Raw genomic sequence first — 20,586 nt, 5'->3', positions numbered from 1 at the left:
CGTGCCCGTACGTGGGTGCAAAAAAACATGCGTGCAAACAACAACAACAAAAAAAAACTTTGAAACCACGTGGCAGTAACGACCACAGAACCCCCCCCCCCTCTATTTACATGAATGGTTTGGTCCATTCGCAACGACCACAGAACCCCCCCCCCCCCCTCTATTTACATGCAATGGTTTGGTCCAAAGCGAACGGCTTGCAGTGTTTGGTAAAGAAATCGCCATAGCTCGGTAACTACTTCTCCGATTAATATGAAACCTTGAAAAGGCACATCCTCGGGTCCCCAGCAATATACCTGGCAAGTTTAAAGTATATCGGACCGGTAGTTGTCGAGAAACAGCGGTCACAGACAAACATACACACATACACACATACACACATACACACATACACACATACACACATACACACAGAGATTAATGGAATTATAGATAGATAGTAGCTTTACACATGCATGAGAATTGGTAAATTTATATTGATACACGCACACCCCACACTTAATTTATTTATTTAGTTATATAGTTACCCTGCGCTCGCGAAGCGAAAAGTACGTACGTATGTCGTACGTGCGTGTTTGAATTTTAAAAATTCATTTTCTCGGCAACCGTTGGTCTGATTGCCACGAAATTTACCATAGGAGCACCTCCACCTCTATAAATTTTTGGTCATAATTATGACGTCATATGTCACGTAGTACAGACGCCATATTGGAAAAACGGTTGCACCTCCATCTCTCTGAAACCGCTCCATGGAAAAAATTGAAACATGGCTCATTGTCAAGCACTCCCCATGGGGAATAAGATATTTTAATGATGATGTCATACCTTCATGATGACGTCATAATTTGCCAAGTACACCACTTAGTCCGATCAGTTTGAAATTTATTGAGCATGATCCACGCAACAACTATGTTAGAGAATGCAAATTTATGACGTCTTCGGTCACGTGGTCTGGCAGCCATGTTGAATCGAAGAAAAAAAAACCTTAAAAATCAGGAGTGTTGGCTCGCCTTCGGGTGCGGGAAGAGTGTGGTTGTGTGGACGCACCTCTTCACATCTAACCCAGACACTAAATTACCCATGGTCATGTACTCATGGTCATGCCCCAGAAACACAAGCACAAAAACAAATCAACAAAAAACAACAAACGCACACATACAACACCAGATCACATGTGAGTAATAACAATAAAAAGAGCAGAGCAACCCATCAATGATGTGCTTTGATGGTCATTTTGCTTTAGGTTTGCAAAAAGAAAAACTCCTTTATCTGTCCTGGAGCACCAGCACGTGACCGGAAGCAACCACCTGATTAATAAAACGGGTATGTGCCGGGGCTCGTGGTCTATTGGCCTAAAGAAGCCTGCTGTGAAACGGGTGAAACGGCACTTGAGACTTACTCAAACACGTGGCCTGCGTACTTGCTCAAATTTGAGGAGTAGATCTAGTTTTACTTTTTGATTGGAAGCGCCTTATTTCTTTAAAAAAAAAAAACTTATATATATATATGATAGACAGACAGGCAAAGACACATAGATAGACAGATAGATAGATACACAGACACAATACACAGATAAATACACAGACACAATACACAGATAGATACACAGACTCTCCACCCACAATTGTCAGGAAGAAAAAAGATGCGCCTGTCCACATTTTGGTTTTCTCTTAAGCCTAAGATTTCTCATATTCACAATTTGAATGATCCGAGCTATATATGAACGATGTATTTTTATGCACATAAGCGCGGCGTTACGCGCGCTGCTTGCGAGCAAGGAGGAAGCGGACAAGCGGTAACTTATAAACGTCTTTATTTCAAGAGCTCACTGTAACACTGGCCCGCTCCGGGCTGGGCGCCCGGTGTATACCATGAGGCCACGCCTACCCCTCGGGCGTGGCCACCGCCCACTTGGTGCGCGGAATGATGTCACCACGCCAGTGGGCTTTTGTGTCCGCCACACGCGCCCCCCCAGAATTCCCGCGCACCTGGAGGGCCAGTTTGCGGGGCAGACGAATGACCCGGCCGAAGCGCCCCCTGGCGATCGGCGGCGTCCGGGGTGCAGGGATGCCAGGTGGGATGCCCCTGGCTGCTCCTGGGATGGGTGCAGGACCGGGGGGCGGCGTGGCGGCGGGGCTGGGCGGTGCCGGGGGTCCGCCCGCAGGAGGGCGGCCCCGACGTGGGGGTCGGGCCACTGGCGGTGGATGGTCCACATCGAGGTGGGCCGGCTTGAGGCAGTCTACCGAAACGCGGTCAGGAGTACCGCCGATGTCCAGGGTGAAGTGCTTCGCCCCGGTCTCCAGCACGCGGAAAGGCCCGTCGTACGGGGGCCGCAGTGGTGTCCGATGGGCATCGTGGCGGACGAAGACGTACTCCGCCGTGCGAAGCTCCGGGGCGACGTGCGTCGGTGGGTGCCCGTGGCATGCCGTTGGCACCGGGGCGAACCTCTGGGCGGTCTCTTGCAGAGCGGAGCGCTGCTGTGCCGCGGACCATGGTGCCGTGGAGTCGGGGAGGAACTCGCCCGGCACCCGCAGCGGTTGCCCGAAGACCAACTCCGCCGCGGATGCGCGCAGGTCCTCCTTGGGCGCCGTCCGGAGGCCCAGCAGGACCCAGGGGAGCCTGTCGACCCAGCCGCCGTCGCGGAGGGTGGCACGGAGCGCGGCCTTCAATGAGCGGTGAAATCGCTCACACAGGCCGTTAGCCTGGGGGTGGTAGGCCGTGGTTCAGTGCAGCCGGACCCCGAGCCCCTGCGAAACCGCCCCCCAGAGCTCCGAGGTGAACTGGGGGCCGCGGTCGGATGAGATGTCTGAGGGGGCGCCGAACCGGGCGACCCAGGTGGCGATGAAAGCCTGCACGACATCGGCCGCCGTTGTCGACGCCAAGGGCACGGCCTCCGGCCACCGGGTGGTGCGGTCCACCATGGTGAGGACGTAGGTGAAACCCCGCGAGGGGGGCAGAGGTCCCACCAGGTCCACGTGGACGTGGTCAAACCGGCGTTCCGGCACCGTGAACGGGGCCAACGGGGCCTGGGTGTGCCGGTGCACCTTGGCGCGCTGGCACGCGAGGCATGTCCTGGCCCAGCCGCGGACGGCCTTCCGGAGGCCATGCCAGACGAACTTGTCGGCGATCAGCCTTTGGGAGGCCCTCGCGCCCGGGTGGGACAGGCCGTGGATGGCGTCAAACACCTGGCGCTGCCAGCCCGCGCGCACGATGGGGCGAGGACGCCCGAGGGAGACGTCGCACAAGAAGGCCGTGCCCGCGCCGTCGAACGGCACCTCGGTGACGCGGAGGCCCGTGACGGCAGTCCGCAAGGCCTGGACGTCGGGGTCAGCGGCCTGGTCCGCTGCCATCCGGGCATAGTCGATGCCGAGGTGGACTGCGTGGGCGACGGCCCGGGAAAGGCAATCCGCCACCGGGTTGTCCTTCCCCGCGACGTGCTGGATGTCCGTCGTGTACTCGGACACGGCCGAGAGGTGACGCTGCTGCCGGGCCGACCACGGCTCGGTGACCTTGCCCATCGCGAAGATCAGCGGCTTGTGGTCGACGAAGGCAGTGAACGCACGGCCCTCGAGCAGATGGCGGAAGTGCCTGACCGCCAAGTGAAGTCCGAGCAACTCGCGGTCGAAGGTACTGTAACGGCGTTCGGGCGGGCGAAGCTGCCGGCTAAAGAACGCCAGCGGTTGCCAAGCTCCACGCACCCATTGCTCGTGCACCGCGCCCACCGCGTAGTCCGAGGCATCGGTGGTGAGGGCGATCGGTGCATCGGGCGCCGGGTGCGCGAGCATGGTGGCGTTAGCCAAGGCGAGCTTCGCGCCCGTGAATGCCGTGTCCATCTGCTCGGTCCAGGTAACGTCGCCTTTGCCCGGCTTACCTCGGAGAGCTTCGTGCAGGGGGCGCAGGAGCTGGGCGATACGGGGCAGGAACCGATGGTAAAAGTTCACCATGCCCAGGAACTCCTGCAGCCCTCTGATCGTGCGGGGGTGCGGAAACCCCTTCACCGCCTCCACCTTCGCCGGCAGGGGGACGGCTCCCTGCCTGGTGACACGGTGCCCCAGAAAATCGATGATGGCGGCGCCGAACCGGCACTTTGCGGGGTTCACAATCAGGCCATGCTGGCCCAGGCGTTCGCAGAGCGTGCGGAGGTGGCGTAGGTGCTCTTCGCGGGACGCGCTGGCGACGAGGATATCGTCCAGGTAGACGTAGACAAAATCCAAGTCGCGCAGGACGCTGTCCATCAGTCGCTGGAACGCCTGAGCCGCATTCTTCAGACCGAAGGGCATGCGCAGGAACTCGAAGAGTCTGAATGGCGTGATGACCGCCGTCTTCGGGACGTCCTCCGGCCTGACGGGGACCTGATGGTAGCCGCGTATGAGGTCCACCTTCGAGAAGAAGGACCTGCCCGCAAAACGGGCGGAAAAGTCCTGAATGTGGGGGATGGGGTAGCGGTCGGGAGTCGTGGCGTCATTGAGACGGCGATAGTCCCCGCACGGTCGCCATCCCCCGCCGGGCTTCGGCACGATGTGCAGCGGCGACGCCCAAGCGCTCTCTGAGCGCCGAACGATGCCGAGTCGCTCCAGGGTAGCGAACGCCGCTTTTGCCACCGCCAGCTTCGTCGGCTCGAGGCGGCGTGCCCGGGCGTAGACCGGTGGCCCGACGGTGGGGATGTGATGGGCCACCCCGTGCTTGACGGCCCCCGCCGAGAAGGTGGGCCGCGTGAGGGCCGGGAAGCCGGCGAGGAGGCGGGTGAATGCGTCCGCTGCCGGAAGCGTACAGACCAACGTGGCCGGAACCGAACTGTTCGGCAAGCCGCTTGGCAAGCTGGTTGAGCTGGGCAACGCACAAGCGAGCGAGCTGAACGTCTCGGCCTGGACAAGACGTCTGCGCTTGACGTCGACCAGGAGCCCATTAGCGCACAGGAAGTCCGCGCCAAGCAGTGCCATGGGCACGTCGGCGGTGACGAACGTCCATCGGAAAACCTGCCCTCCAAACCGCAGAGAGAGGCAGCGTTTTCCGTACGTACGGATGGGCGTCCCGTTCGCGGCAAGCAGCGCGGGGCCCCCACCCGCGGCGTGCTTGTCTGACGTGCCGGCGGGAATGACACTCACCTGCGCTCCCGTGTCACACAGGTAACGGCGCCCGGAGAAGGTGTCCGTTATGAACAGCAGGCTGCTCGAACGGCCGGCGCTCATCGCCACTATTGAGCGCCGGCCCGGGCGTTTCCCGACCTGTTGAAGGAGCATGGCGGATGACACTGCCGAGCTTCATGGCCGAACTTGGCGTGGAACCAGCACCAGGTGGTGGAGCTGGAGGAGCGCGGCTGGCTCCGCCAGGCCGGTGGAGTTGGTGGGTTTCCCCGCGGTGGCGGTTTTCGCCGCGGCGGTGGGCGGGGCGTGGCGGCGTTCACGAGCTGATGCTGTGGAATGCGTTCATCAGCATGCTGCGTATGCTGTAGAAGCTGATGCTGTGGAACAGCAGCATCAGCAGCATCAGCAGCATCAGCCTCGAGGGCCGTGACGGCCACGCCGACTCTCGCCCGCGTGTCCGAAGCGGCGAAGTACCTGTCCGCCTCGGCTGCCAATGCTCGGGGTTCCGTTGGCCCGGTCCCGGCCAACGCGAGGTGAACCTGCGCTGGAAGTTGGCGACGGAAAAGCGCCCGGAATAGAGAACCGGGGGCTTCGTCGCCCAACAATGACAGCATATGGTCCATTCGGACCGACGGGCACGTGTCACCGAGCTCGGGGAGATCCAGGAGGCGGTCGGCCCGTGCGTCGTCCATGAGGCCAAACGTGGCTAGGAGTAGCCGCTTGAGTGCCTCGTACTTGTGGCCGTCCGGTGGGTGGCGAAGGACGGACACCACTCGAGCGGCCGTGCCGGGCCCGAGGGAGGCGACGACGTGGCAATAGCGCGTGTCATCGCCGGTGAGGCGCCGAAGCTGAAATTGGGCTTCGGCCTGGACAAACCAGACTTCGGCCTGAGCCTCCCAAAATTCGGGAAGTTTGACGAAGTTGGCCATGGCAATGGCGTCGCGTGTGGAAGGATCGCTCCGGCAGATCCAACGTCGAGGGGGTCACCAGTAAAGCGCGGCGTTACGCGCGCTGCTTGCGAGCAAGGAGGAAGCTGACAAGCGGTAACTTATAAACGTCTTTATTTCAGGAGCTCACTGTAACACTGGCCCGCTCCGGGCTGGGCGCCCGGTGTATACCATGAGGCCACGCCTACCCCTCGGGCGTGGCCACCACCCACTTGGTGCGCGGAATGATGTCACCACGCCAGTGGGCTTTTGTGTCCGCCACAATATATATATATGATAGACAGACAGGCAAAGACACATAGATAGACAGATAGATAGATACACAGACACAATACACAGATAAATACACAGACACAATACACAGATAGATACACAGACTCTCCACCCACAATTGTCAGGAAGAAAAAAGATGCGTCTGTCCACATTTTGGTTTTCTCTTAATAGTCAGGTTTGTTATGTAATTTCGTTCTTTTTTTGTGGAGATTAGCAAAACTATACATTTTTGGAAAGCTGATAGCACCAGGAATCCGAAAAACCATGTTTCCATTTGCGCAAATTTTTCTTTGGCGGCCATATTGGATTTTCAAAATGGCCACCATCGGAAACCTATTTTTCGCGATATCTCAACATCCGAACCACCTAGAGTGCTGATTCCAACACCTATACCCACATTTTTGGGGATGAGGAATCACATGAAGCCATCTAAAATAATCTACACCTACCCTGGGATACCAGGTGGCAGCCTACAGCGGATTTTCAAGATGGCCACTTTCAGGAAACATGTTTTTTTCTGAATATGTATACCACATTGAGTGATGTTTCGCTACATTGTGGCACACGGATCATAATTATGAAACCACATCCCTCATATATCCTAAACAGGTGATTTATGTATTCAAGAGGTAAGTATATAGAGATGAGGCTATACAATCCATAATTATACATGTAATAATTACTTTTATTTGAACATAGAATATTTCCCATAGATGAAATTTTATCTTTGTCAACATTCATCAACAGTTCGTCCTCATAGGTTTTCAAATGTCCTCATCACTGTCGTCAGAGCAGAGAACAGGTTGACAGTCATCGTCGTTTTCACATTCGGAGCTGCACAAACACAAGTCTGTGCATGCCAAGTCATTGGCACGGCACGAACACCGTCTCGATGAGCAGTCTCCTTTGCACTGACATCTGACCATCTCAAGTATTGCTTTCGGTGTTGGTGGTACATCTGTCATTAGTGGTTTCAATTCCCCATCGTTGTCCTTGAAGTAGCCATGTTGCTGTGGATCCAGGAACACTTGATGTGCGATAGTAGCCTGAGCCCATACCCTTGCCTGAAGATGTACACGATCAACATGCTGATTTAGAGCCCCTAGCGTTGGAGGTAACTTGTGACTTTCAGTCATGTGTTTACAGAAGAGGTACCAGCGCAACTCCGGAATGCTGTTGATACATATTCCCTTTGGTACGTACACTGCACATACAAATCTTGCCAAGTTGGACATCTGATCTGCGGTCACATCTGCAGCATCACCGAGCATTCTCATGGCCTGTATCACGTCACTATCGGCTCTGACGAAAGCTTCAAACCATGTTGTTTTGCCTATTCGCGAAAACCGTCCAGTATTGTCTGCTCCTGTGAATGTGTGGAATGCTGGCAATGCCTTGGCCTTTTCGACGCCAAGATTGTTCCAGATTGGTTGTACTTGCACAAGGCCCGACACAAGGGAGACAGCAGTGTTTTTGAGCAGAACATCATAGTTAGCTATGACCAAGACCAGGACATCCGTATCAGGAGAGAAGAAGGTAAGCTGTTCTGCGTTGGGATTGCGGCGAGTTGCCAGCACTGCTTGGTGAATCATCAGAGTGTCTGCCTCCTCATGATTATTGTCTTCAAAATGCACGCCTTTGTTACTCTTGGCCTTTCCTGCTGCACATATAATTATCAGCTTGGAGGCATCTCTGTTGTACTCCAACGTTTTCTCAGCCAGATATTCTGCCAAATCTGACTTTGTCTGAGCGTGTGACAAGAACCGCTTCATGGTGATGTGTTGGATCTTGGTATTGTCCTTCACTTGGTACTGGACTGGATTGTGCCCCCCTCGTCTTTTTTGTCTTGTGCTTTGCTTCAACGAATCGGCCTTGTAAGTATCAAACACGAGGATAACTTCGTCAAAATGTCTTGTCAGTGACATCAATCTGGTATTAAAGCTGACACTGAGATCTTCAACGGTTACTGTTGCAGCTGGTTTTGCCGACAATTTCTGTACAAGAACCATGGCGTCGACTACTGCTATTTTCATAGCTGCAGAGTTATGGACTTGAGCTTGAGGACTTGAGGTCGGAGCTAAGTCACCCGGAGCTAAGTCTCCATGTTTCACAAGGAGATGGATTAACTTTGACTTGTCAAGGCAAGGAAGCAGGTCACCGTTTGGTGCGAACAAGGCGCGAGGTGTAAGGGTGAATTCGTAGTTGCCTATTGCGTCTTTCTGGTCAACATCACGGCTTGATTTTGTCAATATCATCAGCCTTCCATACAAGTCTTTTGTTTCCTTCAAGTCGACTGACTTGTCCCTGAGCATGATCTTGGTCTTCTTCACACCAGACAAGTACATCGTGTTGTTTTCTTTTTTCACGGGTGCAAATAAGCTGACTGTTCCGTTGATTCTTTCGTCAACATACTCTTCGTACAAGTGTTGACCAATGTTGTCGATATTCAGGATTTGTGACGTGTGCTCCTCTGGGACATAGGCATGTGTGATCAAGTTGTATATGCTATTTCCTTCTGTGGTAAATGGATTGCCATGACTCATGATAGCAGCCTTGATCTTTTCAACCGCTGTATTGTTCAGATTCACTGCCCTCGGACTAAGTTCGTGGTGTTCTGTCACTTTGTCTGTTTTGGTGTCGAACTGATCTTTGAATTCTCTGGTCAGCCGTGACAATTCTGGAGAGGCCATAAAGAATCTCTGCCTTGCATTGGCATTATTGGAGATGCCTGGAAGTCCAGAATGAACCTTCATTGCTCTGTTTTCCTGTTCACAAGCGTGGTCTGCACCGATTGATACAAAGGGGATGCTAGATTTCGTTACTGAGATATTTCCATTCTCGAGTTCCCTGTAATGTGGCCGGATGCGTCTTCCTCAGGTCATACATATCTGCTATGTATCGCGGCCAAAGACGTTTGTATTTGATACGATCCATGGAGAAAAATAGCTTGCTGAGTGCCTCACCAGATTCGAGGTGGAGTTTGAGATCTGCGTCCCGAGAAGCTTCCACAAAGAACAGAATTGTCTCCACTCGATTCAGGTAATTCATCAAGGACTTGAACATGGCTTTTTTGGATTGTTCTGTTTCCCAAGTCTTGAATATGTTCACAACATCAGCTGTAGTGATGACATTCAACAGTTTTGTGTTGGCTTCTTTCACACTTGTGGCTTTGGTGAACTTGTCCTTTTCTGAACATGCCTCGTCTATTTCTTCTGACATATCTGAGCAAACGGCTTTCAACTGTGGATAATCTTTGAAGAACAGGTCCAGCGCCATTTCATAAAGTGCCATATATGAATAAATATGAGCACGGAGAGTGCGTTTGTAATGCGAACATCTCAGGATCTGCCTTGTTGTTGAAGGTCCGTAGAGGTCGGCCTCTATCCACGCGTCATCAATACCTGAGTTCTCAATGGAAGTACCCAGGGCTCTCAAAGCAGCCATGACCACATGCAGCTCGCCAAGCCAAGGTACAACGGTACCTTTCAGGTCTGGCCTTTCATCCAGCAGCCTTATCACCTTTTCATAGAGGGCCATATCCCAGGAAATGACTGTAGGGTGGCTTGTACCAACAACTAAGTTCTTTAGCTGAGTTGTCTGAGAGATGACGGTCAGAAGAGTCGACCACTCGTGTGCTACTTCAGGTAGAAGGGGTAAGACTCCGACTTGTGTCAAACTGTGACTACCCGACAGCAATGAGTGGTATCCTGCCCAACCAGGTATATATGTGCTGTTTGATTTCTGCATTCTGGTGATCATAGAAGCAACCAACCATCCTAGATGTGTAAGGTGATACGCTGGTGATATACCATCCTTGCTGATGTGGAATGTGTCTGTTCTCTTTATGGTTTTCGGCACCGGCTTGTCACAATGAAGCATAGGAACCTGGTACGGGGTCACTGACAAACTGGTAGTGTCAGCTATGCTCAGTTGTGGCGCCAATGTTTCTCCTTGAGTGTCACGTTTTTGATAAACAGCAATGATTGTTCCATGGGTTGTCCCTTTGCCATCCACGCTGTCTTCAGCAAAGTCTGTGTTATCAGCTGCAAAAAACACAAAAGTTCCCTTCTTCAAAAATGGAGGAACATAAAGTCCTTGGAACTTCAGGGTGTTTTCCACAATGGCATTTGCTAGGGCTGTTTCGAGGTGCATAACACGACTGTACGAGACACAGTAACCTTGAGAGCAGAGACTTTCCAGGAGTTTCTTGTTTCTTGTGTCATGGTGAACTGCCAAGGCTAATCCTAGAGACTGTGGAGTTTCTTGTGATTTGGTTGATCGGAAGGTCGCAGAATCAGTTTTGGGCCTATAGTTCACTTGCTTGTCAGATTTGAATCCACCCAATAGCATCTGACTAACAGTGAGTACTTCTCTGTTAACGTGAGTGGTTCGTTTTTCAGTTTCTAGTGTTTCTGTTGGCCCCACCATAACCCATCTGATCATTGCGTGGAGTGCTGCTGGAACATCATCTGTGCTGCTAGTGACCTGTATAGCATCGGATGAGTTTTCCTGTTGGTGGAAGTTCTTGATAATTCTGCGCAATGCCTTTGCTGCTTTATAGATAATATTCAGATCGTCTACTTCACTTTCTATCATGGCAGACTGAACCATATCGGATTCGCATGCATCTGGGGAGTAAAGAACAGAAGGTTTTCTCCTGTCCTTTTGCCTAACAGACGTTACGTGTGGTAGTTCTAGAAGAATTCTCTCCTTGAGCCAGTGTCTACTATATGCAGGGAAGTGGTGCGCCAATGCATCTGTGCCACCAAGCAAGTTGATGTATGTTGTTTCAATATGTGCCATGGATAAGTATTGTTTATTCTGAGTTTGACAGTCGACAAGGCTAATCAACTCGATCAAACATGATGTTTGAAACGGATGACCTCTCTGTTGTTCCCTTGTTATCCTTGGTACGTAACACATGGAATACATTTGTTGTCCAACATGACTTGTGGTATTGAACATCGATTGCATGTGCATCAGTGGGTGAGATGGATGTGTTTAACCTAGTTTGCAGGGTGAGATTTCCAGACAGCTCCACAGCATCGTGTAATGCTTTCCCACCGTTTTCTGTTCTCAATGTGTACAATTTTTGCTCGTTATCTTCCTGGCAGAAAAAGCAATGTTCCTTAATGAATGGAGCTGTTGCAGAACGTGTAAACGGACTGGTGGTGGAAGTTGATGGTTCGTCCAGTTCTGTGCTTTTTCGCTTTTGTCCACGTTTTTTCTCTGTGTAGGAGCCGGCTGAAATGTGATATTGATGGCGGTCTTTGGCACGTTGTACCTTCTCTTTGTTGGTTGCATTTGAATAACAGATACGATGCCAAACTGCATTATTGAATTGCAGACTTTCACTTGTTTCATCCTTTAAGCGACTGTGAATTTTAACATATTTTCCATCATGGTAGGCTGCTCTATCATTAAGGGTTTGTAGCAAGTGTTCAAACGAGTCCGGTTTGGGCTGCTGGACAAGCGTTCCATATTTTGCTGAAGCGGTTTGACAAATTATGCAGTGCTGCCACTGTGTGGGCTGAGTCGTAACTTCACTCATCTTCTCTCAAGACCTGCAAATATATAAAACGACAACAGGTAAGTAATTGTGAGCTTCATGAGGTTTATTTTAAATGAACTATTAGGTCTGATATAATGACTTTCCATGTACATGAACTGAACATGTTGAAATGATCCCATTTATGACTATGACTGTACTGAGGCGAAACATCACTCAATGTGGTATACATATTCAGAAAAAAACATGTTTCCTGAAAGTGGCCATCTTGAAAATCCGCTGTAGGCTGCCACCTGGTATCCCAGGGTAGGTGTAGATTATTTTAGATGGCTTCATGTGATTCCTCATCCCCAAAAATGTGGGTATAGGTGTTGGAATCAGCACTCTAGGTGGTTCGGATGTTGAGATATCGCGAAAAATAGGTTTCCGATGGTGGCCATTTTGAAAATCCAATATGGCCGCCAAAGAAAAATTTGCGCAAATGGAAACATGGTTTTTCGGATTCTTGGTGCTATAAGCTTTCCAAAAATGTATAGGTTTGCTAATCTCCACAAAAAAAGAACGAAATTATAAATCTGAACATAATGAACCTGACTATAAGCCTAAGATTTCTCATATTCACAATTTGAATGATCCGAGCTATATATGAACGATGTATTTTTATGCACATAAGCAGTAGCTATTTTTTTTGCTTCATGTACCGGTACGTAAGCCACGGTATTTTTTGTGAGCGATTGAGGCAGCGGTCTGACCAATACACCGCCCAAATAAAAGGATGAACAATTTGTGCAATCAATTAAGGTTATTCTACATAATGGGGGGGGGGGGGGGGGAGAGAATGGGGAGGGGGAAGAAAGAGGGGAGTGGCAGAGAGAAAAGGAGGATAAGGAGGAGTTCCCTTTTGTATTGTCGCGTCGCCGGGGATTAGGATCCCCGAGCTGACGGATAGCCGAAACGAACTTTAACTCCCAGGTGTACTTCGAACTTGGCGGGATTATGTTTTCGCGCGCGAGGGAAGGTTCGAGGCCTTATCTGATCGGAAACACACGGGGTTATTCCAAACCCACAAAACAAAGAAATGAACTCGGACAGAAAGTAAAATTCAACAAGTATAAATTTATTTCCAGTCATGTAAAAGACAATGAAAGGTGAGGTAAACTGAAATACCTAAATGAGGCACCCTCCACTCTGATGCAAAACATAGACAGGGGAAAAGATAATGAAAATAAAATGGTGCTTATAGTGCCGGCACTTAGCGTTGTTGTGCAAGCGAGGGCGTCAAATGAAGCTTGGCAGCACAAAGTGGCCCGCAGCCGCACGCTGGAAAATCGCCATATGGCGCGAAGCTCGTCTTCGAGTCGCCACGAACGTGAGGTGATTTCGTGTGGCCGGTCCCCTTTCGCTTTTGTCTCCCTCCGACCGACGCGCCAAGAGCTCCACAAGCTGCCGCCATATTCCTCCTCCTCACAGGCGCACACGTGATCAAAACCACACCAGCACAACCCACACCTGCCTTCCACCAAGGCACCGAGACAGAGAGATCGATGGGACGGCGTCTTCTTCCTCTGTTACTATCCAAGGCTTCACGAAAGTACACAGCACAACCACAGCCGTTTGACATTGCGACCAAGACAAAACGAGAGGAAGATAGAGAGATGCGGCCGCCAGCTGCCAAACTCAGGGCAAGAGAGACCAATATGGCCAGACTATGTCTTTTTCCTCCAGCTCTCGAATGTTCGACGATGACATCACACTCTGTCCAATCACCGAGCGCTACTCAATCACTCCATGGCTTCTTAACCAGCCACGAAGGCCGGGGTGTGGTCTCCTCATTACGAGTTATCAGGGAGCGGAGTCTAGTCGTCCTTCAAGAATGTTCAGCTTGGCGGGGTTCCTTTGCCGATCAGCATGTCTGGTCATACTGTCAGCGAGCAGGGTTGTTGTAATGGCAGCCCATTTTGATGCAATAACAACGAAGGGAAAAATCACAGGGCAATTATACACTGGGGGTTATCCTTAAGCCCTACATCATTAGCAGAGCTCCACCCCTCATATGGAGACACATATTCGATCTTATTCTATACAGATTCCCAACTTAGTTACATCGAGGTGGGCTTCTTCTTCGCGTCACACGGTCCATACTAAAACTTACACATTCCTAACCTTCCTATGAGCTTCATCATCTACCCCCACAAATGTAACAGTTTCCATCCTGTTCACCCCATTCCTCCTAACCCCATTGTTTGTCAAATCTCCCTACATTTTGTCCTTCAATTTTGCTATTGCGGTTTCCCCCTCTCACCACAGTTCCTTTTGTCCTGTTGCATCCTGATCCGTTCAGTGTTCTATCTCTTCCATGAGCCTTGCCCCTGTATACAAAAAACTGTCATAAGGTAGCAATCATTGTGCAGGCTTGATGGGCTGAATGGTCTCTTTCTGTGTTGAAGTTCCTTGGAAGGGAAGTCATCTATTATATTGTCGTGTGACTACCTTGTGTGGTGCACATCATAGGGTAGCACGGATGACCAAACGAGCTGTTACTCCGAGGCGTTCAATCAAATGGCAGATAATACGTGTGGGGGAGCAAGAGGGAGAGAGAAAACCGGAGCCTTACCTGAACGGATTCCACTCGACGTCTTCAACCCTGCAATAAATCAACTCAAACAACCCAGGTTTAAAATGTACGAAAATAACAGGTTTAATGAAAATAAATGCCAGCAAACAAAGAAAATGCACAATGAACTAAGTTCCTAATTTGGAGTGCTCCCACAACCAGACTCATATACAGACAATGGGATAAAATAACTGGAAAACAAATGTGTAATTTATGTAGGGGACTCAACTCAAATCGGCTGGTGGGGGGGGGGGGGGAAGGGAGGGGGGGTCTACATCAGGGGTCATCAAAATCGTCTCAGGGCCTGTTCACGGGAACCGCCTGTTCATTGGTGGGAACCGCTCGTTTGTTGGCGGGAACCTCTCGTTCATTGGCGGGAACCTCTTGTTCATTGGCGGGAACCTCTCGTTCATTGGCGGGTACCTCTGGTTCATTGGCGGGAACCTCTTGTTCATTGGCGGGAACCTCTCGTTCATTGGCGGGAACCTCTCATTCATTGGCGGGAACCGCTTGATCGTTGACGGGAACCGCTTGTTCGTTGGTGGGAACCCAGGCCTCGCTGTGTGTCACACTGCAGCGAGCCAGCAGCGCTCGTCCACCCATCGCTCTTGCTTGGAAAGCTGTGGGTCTTCCTCTTCACGACCACCAGCAAGATATCGGTACACAGCCGCCCGCGATGAGATCCAAAATCAGAGAAGAACCAGAAGGGCATTGATGCGGAGAGATATAAAAATGCGATCGTTCACCAACAAAGTTCAAAACGAGCAGGTGCAAGAGGGAATCGGACAGAGCGAAGAGCCAAGGGGAAGAGAACAGAGAATGTCTGATTGCGTGTAAAGCCAAGAAGAAGACCAGAGAGCAAAGAAGAAAGAAATGTCCGCTAGCACGTTCTTTTATCATCCAGGCTCTGACGTCACCTGGGGTGCTTTGCCAATCAGCGAGTTGCTTCCCACCAGTCTTTCCCATCAATCAAAACCCCACCCAATCACGGCTCCTCGGGGCGTGGCCTGCCCTGCCCAACCTGTGCGCTTTCCAAGTCAAGGATGTCAGCGGTAGGGCTTGATGCATGACTTCCGGTTAGCTTTTTAATTAGTGAGTTTAAATGCGGGAGATTGCGTGGCTTGGCTTTGTGTCTATGGTGTGGTGCCAAAAGGGACATAGGAAATAAATTACAGAGGTAACGACATAGAAGGGATAAATTACCCATAATCCCTGAGCTAATTAACATACCCCATTCCTCGTAATGGGGACAAAGAAACACTTAATCCGAACACACGGTCTACTGGATCCATACTTATAGTACATCGAGGTGGTTCTTCCTCTTCACGACAGTCGAGCACACTAATCTATACACTCTACCTGGCCTATGGTATCCCTACCCCCTACAAACATTACAATATTTTGTGAACTGTGGTGTCTGTCTGTGCGTTCGTCTGTCTCCCGTTTACGGCAACCTCTTCCTGCACTGCGTTTGAAAATCTCAACGTTCACTTTTGAAATGACGGACATTGAATGGATAATGTTGACGTTAAATTATATTTTGTAAGCAAAATGTTCTACACTCTTTTTAGCCAAATTGAACATCCCCCACCCGATGTTGCACCACCATTTTGTGATGGGCAGTACAGGTAGCTCAGAGCTTTCATTTGGTGTGAAACCAAGAGTGCAACACTATTACCCTTTTTTAAATGAATGAAATTATTTAAATTCTTTAAAACAGCTGTTTACCACCATCTCTTATCTTCCCCCATCCAAAACCTTTATCTTTTCTACCCCTGTTAATTCACCCCAGATCCACTTTTCTGAAATACCGACTTCTTTCCTGGAAGTGCGAGCAGTGTCCATGTGTTTTATACCTCTCCCACTGCCCAACCCTCCCCTTCCCATGCCTCCTCCCCCCAACCCCTCTCCCTCCCATAGATCTCCCGATGTCCCTGTTCTCTGCTGTTGTACTTGTGTGCTTCCTCATCTCTCCCCATCTTGTCTCCCGCTCCCTTTATTTTGTCTTATGTGTCCGTTTGCTTTTTTGTCATGAATGTTAGCTCTTACACGAGCCTCGATGTTGTATAGAAAAAAAAAAAAAAATTTGATGGATTGATTTCAACTTTTCCCATCACTGGGGACTCTTCCTAACACAGTATATATAATATATTGTTACGGATCTCACCGTCTGCTCCTTTTCCCCTTACCAAGGGGGGATTAATCCCCTTGTCTGCGACTGACCGACGTGAGTCCTGAAGCTGCCCAGCTCCCTCCAGAGAGGCAGGTGAGCAACCTCGTTCGAGACCGCGGACAAGATGTTACTTGCCGAGCGGATTAGCAGCCGCGGCTCGAACCATTAACAAAAACTAGACCCGATTCTTATTCGTTGGCCAAATCGTGCCACAGGTATTCAATGGGGAAGTCACAAAGACGATCGGACGAGGAAGAAGAAGAAAACAAAAGTAGGAAATAACAGGGATTTATTACTAATATTTACAAGACCAAAGAAACCAAGGAAGAAGGAAGAATACGAAAATAATTTACAGAAGAGGAAGGAGACACAGTGCAATACTAGCTTACCTATACAGTCTTACTTATTCCCAGGGACAACATAAAGGACAGACGACAATCAGACTTATGTGAGGAATGAAGCAGAAATGAATGGCAGGAGGTGGATGGCTGGACGGACGAGAAGGTGGGATCACAGGGCGGGAAGGATGCGGGCCCGGTTGGTGTGATGGCGCGGCTCGAGGTGAGCAGCCACCGACCCTCCTCAATCGGTTTCGCACGGCGGCGTTCCTTCGTAGCCGCGGCCGAAACCGCTGTCAAAGCTCAAAGCTGCGGTGGTCAAAGCTGCGGTGGATTCAAAGCTCATCGGAGGTCCCTCGCTCATGTGTGGTTCATCTGCCGCATCTCCCGCATCTCCCGCATCTGACTCCGCAGTCCTTCCCCACCCCCTTTTTATGAGGCGCGTCGCGATCAAGCCGCCGGCCTGTTGGAAACGCCCATCGGTGAGCTCGCCTCGGCCTTGATTGGTCGCGAGGGCTCACCGATCCCGCCCCTTGAGGAGGCGTTGGCAAAGCCACGCCTTGTTCCTGGCGCTTTGCTGACTCCTCCCACCTTCTGCTCCAAGATGACCTCGTGTTCAATGGAGTCTTGGGGTGAAGAAAACCGCCCAAAGCCGTAGTGGCGAGCGCCACAGAAAACCGCCCAATGTTACTGGCACTTTGAAGAGGCCATGGGGGTGTCGGAGGGATCTATCTTATGTCATTTGGTGCAATGCAGAGTCAACTAGTGGGAAACAGAGCCTTAAACTACATAGAATAAGAAATAACTATTTAGAAGGGTATATGGTGGCCTACGTGCTTGTACATGGACTAGCTAAGGGGACGACCTTTGACCTTTACAATTAACGGAGGTATTTACAAGGATCACTAGAGGGGCATATTTACAAACAGGATTCTCAGATCCGCAACAATATTAATAAATAATATACACCGTGTTGAACATTCAAAGTGGGCACAATCAAAATCAATTATATATCTCGATATTATAGAGCAAAAGGAGAGTTACCTCCTCGGAAAACTTACATTGAAGGACCATTTTTTGTGTAATTCTTGAAAACCATCCAAACATGTGTTTTTACACGAATGGGATGTGGATTGGAAAATAATTCCATTACAATGCTCCTCAATCTGTAAAGCTGATTATTTTGGACCTTTCGAAATAGTATGAACAGTGCTGTTGGTTTTCAGGCCCATCTATCTATGACGTAATCAAGTGTATACACAATATATACCGTTTAGCTCCTCTTCTGCAAGTTGTAAAGACCATGAGAGAAAATGAAGGTTTCCAACTGCTGTAAATTCACAGAATTCGGTAACGGATGTGCGTGAGTCATTCGGCAACTGGTGCGTTTTCTCTGAATCCGCACGAGCCTTATAAGGCGCGCGTGACGACCCTTCGCGAGACGAATTCTTCCAGCGGGTCACGTGACTCGAGCCTGACCGACGTCATCAGTTTCCATACGCTTACGGGGGCGGAGCATAAGCTATTTCGGGGGCGGAGCAATGCCGAACATAAGCTATTTCGAAAGGAAGGATCGTAGTTTACACGCTTCGTCGCGCAGGCTGATCATTTGTAGTGAGTAAAAGAGAGGACAGAGAGAGTTTGTAATATGGGGAAGTCTGGTAAGTGTTTGTTTGTGTGTAAATGCTTTTTACATGTACTCTATTATTAATTTGTTGGTCGTTCAGCTGTAAACGTGACTTTTCTTCGGGCATCGTACACGGAATTTTCTTTATACGTTATGTGCATTACGTTGCAATACTTTAAACCTCAACGTTGCTCGGAATTTCGATGCAGTGTTTGCGATAAAAGCGCGGGTAAACTCGAACGGCACTCATTGGAGAGCGTACATACCTCCACCTGGTTGGCCATATCACTCAATGGTGAAGAATCACTTAAAAATTATACGAGCTGAATCGGATCCGGATCTTCATCAACATTGAATCGATCCTTCCTGGTCACACACACAACCTCTCCTACAAGTTTCCTCCAATTCCGTCCATAACTTTTTGAGATATCCTACTATGTATCGTTTTTGGCCATATCTCCCAATGGTGAAGATTCACTTAAAAAATTAAATAATTCTCATATCCGAATCCATATTCAGATCTTCACCAAAATCGAATCTATTTGTCCTTCTCAGACACCCAACTGGTCCACCAAGTTTCGGCCAATTCCGTCCATAACGTTTTCAGATATCCTGCTATGTATCGTTTTTGGCCATATCTCCCAATGGTGAAGAATTACTTAAAATATTAAATAATTCTCATATCCGAATCCATATTCAGATCTTCACCAAAATCGAATCTATTTGTCCTTGTCAGACAACCAACTGGTCCACCAAGTTTCGTTCAAATCCGTCCATAACATTTTGAGATATCCTGCTATGTATCGTTTTTGTCCCTATCTCACAATGGTGAAGAATTACGTAAACAATTAAATAATTCTCATATCCGAATCCATATTCAGATCTTCACCAAAATCGAATCTATTTGTCCTTGTCAGACACCCAACTGGTCCACCAAGTTTCGTTCAAATCCGTCCATAACTTTCTGAGATATCCTGCTATGTATCGTTTTTGTCCCTATCTCACAATGGTGAAGAATTACGTACAGAATTAAATAATTCTCATATCCGAATCCATATTCAGATCTTCACCAAAATCGAATCTATTTGTCCTTGTCAGACACCCAACTGGTCCACCAAGTTTCGTTCAAATCCGTCCATAACTATTTGAGATATCCTGCTATGTATCGTTTTTGTCCCTATCTCACAATGGTGAAGAATCACTTGAAAAATTCTAGTAGCCGGATCCGAATCCGGATCTTCACCAAAATCGAATCATTTCGTCCGTGTCGCATACACAACCTCTGTGCCAAATTTCGTCCGAATCCGTCCACAACTCTGAGATATTTTGTTCACAAACAAACAAACAAACAGGGGTGAAAACATAACCTCCATCCACCTTTGGTCGTGCAGGTAATAACGCTTTGAGCACTGTTAGTGTTCGTTTACATTTAGGTTTCATTGGAATTTTTAGATAAATTACTAAATGTAGATATTATCAGGGCCATTTTAGTAATCATGGCTCTCTCTCATCCTCTCCGTGGAATGTTCAAAATGAGATACCGATCACATTAGCTGTTAGTCCAAAACATGGGTCAATATTTTCTTTGTCAATACAATAAACGAGCACGAGTGCCCGACAATAACCTAGCAACTAGCACGAGTCAATTTGTTTTTCTTTCCTATTTTTTGTGGGTGCCTAAACACTTTCCTACACCTACTGAGGAAAATTCATATTTAATATTATAATAACACACACACACACACACACACACACACACACACACACACACACACACACACACACACACACACACACACACACACACACACACACATACACTGATCGGGAATAATTTAATACTAGCAACAGTGCCCGCCCTACGGGCGATGCTCCAATTGGGAAGCCACAATGAAAAGGAAAAATATCAGAAATTGAAGACTTTTTTTAATTTTAAACGATTCATATAAACATCCGTTGAATCATATCACACGCAAATCATCAGAATCTAAACAGCACATGGACGACCACGTACCACGTAC

At 49.3% G+C, this 20,586-nt stretch overlaps 2 protein-coding genes across 3 annotated transcripts in view; one reads left to right on the top strand and one right to left on the bottom strand.

Annotated features, from left to right (window-relative positions):
* BBS5 (Bardet-Biedl syndrome 5) overlaps window positions 1-20,586 on the bottom strand; it is a 92,396-nt gene that overhangs the window by 56,648 nt on the left and 15,162 nt on the right. The gene's annotated exons all lie outside the window — the stretch shown is intronic.
* Window positions 18,473-20,586, top strand: part of GLIPR2 (GLI pathogenesis related 2) — a 33,242-nt gene continuing 31,128 nt past the window's right edge. The window contains exon 1 of the mRNA XM_068133264.2: window positions 18,473-18,599. Coding sequence (XP_067989365.2) covers window positions 18,587-18,599 — 13 coding nt within the window. The 5' untranslated portion in view covers window positions 18,473-18,586. The remainder of the gene's footprint in view (window positions 18,600-20,586) is intronic.

The sequence above is a fragment of the Myxine glutinosa genome, chromosome 12 (genome assembly GCF_964187855.1).
Source record: "Myxine glutinosa chromosome 12, kmMyxGlut1.1, whole genome shotgun sequence".
NCBI classification, from domain to species: Eukaryota; Metazoa; Chordata; class Myxini; order Myxiniformes; family Myxinidae; genus Myxine; species Myxine glutinosa.
This window is presented reverse-complemented; position numbering and strand designations above follow the sequence as displayed.